The sequence below is a fragment of the Neoarius graeffei genome, chromosome 25 (assembly GCF_027579695.1).
Source record: "Neoarius graeffei isolate fNeoGra1 chromosome 25, fNeoGra1.pri, whole genome shotgun sequence".
NCBI classification, from domain to species: Eukaryota; Metazoa; Chordata; class Actinopteri; order Siluriformes; family Ariidae; genus Neoarius; species Neoarius graeffei.
The window spans coordinates 5,035,184-5,039,877 of record NC_083593.1 but is presented as its reverse complement, the minus strand read 5'-3'; the positions used below and the strand labels follow the sequence as shown (position 1 = coordinate 5,039,877).

At 40.1% G+C, this 4,694-nt stretch overlaps 1 protein-coding gene across 2 annotated transcripts in view; it reads right to left on the bottom strand.

Annotated features, from left to right (window-relative positions):
• Nucleotides 1–2,139: 2,139 nt before the first annotated feature.
• gdpd5a (glycerophosphodiester phosphodiesterase domain containing 5a) overlaps nucleotides 2,140–4,694 on the bottom strand; it is a 47,371-nt gene continuing 44,816 nt past the window's right edge. For both annotated transcript variants that reach the window (XM_060908349.1, XM_060908348.1), the window contains exons 14-16: nucleotides 4,505–4,587; nucleotides 3,388–3,500; nucleotides 2,140–3,102 (exon numbers count right to left, since the gene is read on the bottom strand). In XM_060908349.1, coding sequence (XP_060764332.1) covers nucleotides 3,011–3,102; nucleotides 3,388–3,500; nucleotides 4,505–4,587 — 288 coding nt within the window. In that variant the 3' untranslated portion in view covers nucleotides 2,140–3,010. The remainder of the gene's footprint in view (nucleotides 3,103–3,387; nucleotides 3,501–4,504; nucleotides 4,588–4,694) is intronic.

Genomic DNA, 4,694 nt, shown 5'->3' with positions numbered 1-4,694 from the left:
TCAACGCACCATGTTTTAATTTCTGTTTGTTTGTTTTTTTGTTTTTTTTTTTTGGGGGGGGGGGGTGTTTTAAATAATGTTCTTTTTTGTGGAATGGCTCGATCATGCTGCTATTTTCATTTTCAACAAACGTACATACTGCAGCTTTAATCTCAATATCAATTACTTCATTCCACATTAAAGGGTGTGCGCGCGCACGTGCACGCTATATGGAAGTAATATTAAATAAGCCTGCAATATATTCTACATTTGTTGCTTTATTTATAGGTGGACTTCCTTTATAACCACTTTCATAAAGGAAACACATCCTTTGCAGTGTTTAAAGCAGCAGTATGGAACTTTTTTGGTGTTAAACATGACAGCATGATTGAATCAGTTAAATAAATAAATCAATCCTCTACAATATACTCTTCTCGTGCAAGTGAAAAAGTTATCCCAAATACCTAAAACATTCAGGATGAATTTGATGCATCTTTTGCCCCCACAGTATGGCGTTTCACATGTGAATACTATTTGAAGATATACTCCTGCCACTCACAACCACCAGATTAAAAGGTGCAGTCAGTGATATTAAAATCAAGACATTTTTGTAATACTTGGTGACATTCCGCTCACATTCTGGAAGCTTGTGATAAAATACCTGCTCAAAAGAAAAACTCTGTGGTATTTAAGGATCTGTAAACAATTTGGTTTTAAAATGTGGACTACCAACATGTGACCAATCAGGACAAAGAAGCCAAACCGCTTGCTTAACTGTGTTACTCATGTCCATCACAATGGCCGTTAGGCCTTGCGCTAGCATTGAGGCATTCTAGCGAAGCAGTTTTTGGAGGCATGTCTTTAAGAGAGAACACTGAAGGGAGGATGTATATATACAGGGCTTTCCCCAAAGCGTGTATATGTGGCACTCCGCCGCACTGTGCGACGTCAGCGCCGCGCTGTCACTTGCATACCAAAAAAAAACATAAATTGAACAATGCAGAGTATTTTCTGCACATAAATATCTCCTATTCCTCTCTAAAAATGAGTAATAACTATAGAAACAGGAAGATATTGTAATATATAGGTCAAGACTATCCTGGTACTCAACCCAGAAGTGAAAAAGGGTTTCGCTACGTGCACTGACGGCCATTCGCAGCCATACATTAAACCACGTTCTAGGTGCTGGTCAGGAGATGGCATTGTTGCATGGCTTGACCTCAATTCTGTTCCAGGCATCCTGGAATTGGAAAATAAAGAGGCGTGCTATGAGGTGTTTTCATTTCCAATCTAATTTTGCCCTTTAAATTTTGCCCCTTGCATATTTGACAAGGTAAAAAACAGCAAATTTAATCTCTCATCTCATCTCCTGTAGCCGCTTTATCCTGTTCTACAGGGTCGCAGGCAAGCTGGAGCCTATCCCAGCTGACTACGGGCGAAAGGCGGGGTACACCCTGGACAAGTCGCCAGGTCATCACAGGGCTGACACATAGACACAGACAACCATTCTCACTCACATTCACACCTACGGTCAATTTAGAGTCACCAGTTAGCCTAACCTGCATGTCTTTGGACTGTGGGGGAAACCGGAGCACCCGGAGGAAACCCACGCGGACACGGGGAGAACATGCAAACTCCGCACAGAAAGGCCCTCGCCGGCCACGGGGCTCGAACCCGGACCTTCTTGCTGTGAGGCGACAGCGCTAACCACTACACCACTGTGCCACCCCAGCAAATTTAATAAAATGTTGAATTGTGCCTAAATCAGCCCTAGATGCCACCAGAATACACTATTTGAACTCTCCAATTTCAAAATTTTCCAGGGGAGCATGACCCCAGGCCCCCTAGTAGCCTTTAGGGCCCTCCAGGCTGGGTCAGCCCTTATGGGCTGGGCTCCACATCAGTAGCGCTGCTCGGATTTTTTTTTTCCTTGGGGAAAGCCTTGATATGGTTTAGATTTTGAACTTTAGCAGCTTTTTGTGCATCTGCTCAGCATATACATGACATCATACATATTCTTCCATTTTGCATGCAACAACATACTTGTACCAGAAAGATCTCTACAATACAAAATCCCCAAAATTTACATACTGCCCCTTTAAAGGGTGTCATAATCATGCTCCATTTTGTAAATCGGCAAATGACACCATGAAAGACCTGTGAGGTGGAGTAATTATTTATTTGTTCAGAAGATCTGAAAAGCAATGACCCACAATTCTGAACAAAACATGATTACTACAGTCAAATCCCATTTTTAAATACAAAGAAGAATGTGCAACTGAACATGTCAAATGAGCTCCGTAGGAGGATGAATTCATTCTCATGTCTGTTTCAGTGAACCTCCTGCTCATCATGCTCTAATCAGAGCTTCTGATCAGACATCGTATTCATCTAAAGAGAGCATTGAAAGTGTACATGAAACCTCAGTTCACCTTTATTTGTTTTCTCCAGTGGCTCTTTTTTTTTATATTCAATTTCTACAAATTAAATACATTCAAATCTGCACATCATAGAGGCATTTCATTTCAAACTCTGAGAGCCACAGTACTTCAACCACTGCAGTGCAGACGGAACAAAATACTACAGTGAGGATAAAATATACCTACCCACGGCACAGACCTACTTCAGAATACAAACAATCCTCTTTCTTCCTCCAAAGGTAATCATAGATTTGACTGATTTGCAGACAGCAATCATAATAAGCCACTTGCAGTATGGTCATTTGTTCCGTAGATGGTACATTCCATGACATGAAACTATACACACTATTGCTGCAGCAACATGTCATCTTATATACACTTTAATACAGAGCATAAGGCATCAGAGTGAAGGTCCTTTATATAAATAAACAATACAAATCCAATCACACAGAGCTGTGCAATTCAGAGCCCCATGAGTAACACTTGCATGCACAGATGCCCTTCGTCGGCAGTGGCAGAACACTTCGGTCCAAAAGAAAAAGACCCCCTTTCCCAGAGTCCAGGCAAAACATTTAAGTGAAATGAGGACACCGGCTCTGCAAACATCTGGCTCAGCGGGAAATGGTGTTGCGTGTGTATCCTTCATATCCGTGGTCCTTGTAGAGAGGCAGCTCGTCTGTGCTACTGACCCCATTGTTTATTTCTACAAGAAAGTTATATTAGTATTAACATGGGAGAAAGCATGGTGGTGTTAGCATCGTAAGATCCAGTATATTACTGGATTGCGAGAATTTAAGGAAGACACACAGATCAGAAAAACAGGTAGATTTCTTTTTGTTTCACTGAACTACTGCAGGCAGGTAAACGCCTATTTTTTTGTTTGTTTGATACTAGTTTGTCCCCTGACCCAAAACTCATCACCATCTTCACTGCCTTCTTTTGCTAATGCACACAGCAAACACAGCCCGTGCGTATTGGTGTTTCTCACCTGAGAAGATGAGCTTCTCCTTCATGATGTTGACATCGCGGCTGGGTCTGCGCACCACGGCGCTGAGCATGATCTGCTCCGGGTTGTAGCTGCGCATCCCGCTCATCCTCCACCTGCAAAGCATGCAGTCCTTGGTTTCAACATGGCACTTATTATCGCATCCCGGTGCTCTGTCTCAGCCATGTCCTTTATTTAATGTTTCAAATGATGATCTTTTTGACATTTTATTTGTACTACATATAGCTCTGACAACTATTTACATTATATATCTTTTGTAGATAATGCAAATCAAGGTGTAGCTTTAAAAGTAAGAAATAATCTAAAAAAAAATGTGTCAAAAAAGCAAGTGCTGCTTCCTGGTTTAATTTTGGATTTAATTAAATGTGTAATCAATAAAATACTAAAATAGTGCATACATACATGCATTTATTCATAGCTGAAGATGCTAATTAAGAATAAAATTGTTTTTAAAGTTTGTCTGTCATTTTAGCAAAATACACTTGTTTTCTTAAACGAGGAATGTCAAATATTACAGGTTTGGCATTAAATTATTATTATTATTATTATTATTATTATTAATAAATATTCAGAATGATGTCTTAAGGTTATATACATTGTCACTCTCACTTACTAGTATGACTGTAAACTTTGCTCACTCTTAACCAATTTGTGTTGGTTGTGTTCTTTCAAAAGCATAAATAACCAAAGGTTAATAAATAATCAAAAGCACTTCAGGACAGAGAATGCATTTTACAACAGGCAGCAACACAAATATAGCACCAAAAGAGGAGAAAAAACAAAAAGTGTACTGTGGGATGACCAACAGAAAAGAAAGAAGCTACAGGTTAAAAAGCAAAGCCTTCCAGCTGCTGTTTTACCTGAAGAAGTGATAGCTGAGAGATTTGCAGAAAGCAGGGGAGCGAAGAGACATGCAGCAGAGAAGGCAAACAAGAATGAGAGAGAAAAAGAAAACGTAAAACAGAAGGAATGAAGAGAACAATTGCATTAGTTCAGAAGCAGCCAGCATACAGACAGCTTAGTGTGTGTGTGTGTGTGTGTGTGTGTGTGTGTGTGGGGTGAAGAGGTAATTTAAATGTGTACATTTTAGAAATATCACCTCTGCAATATAAATATTCCTATAATGATTGCTGCGGATATGAGATCAGCCATAATCCATATCAAGAAGTACTCTTCTGGACTCTGGGGGGGGAGAAAAAGAGAGAGAAAGAGCAGGTGTTATTGTTGTATTTGTCCACTAGATGGCGACCTAACTGTAGAAATCTTTCCAGACATTCTAATTGTGTGTG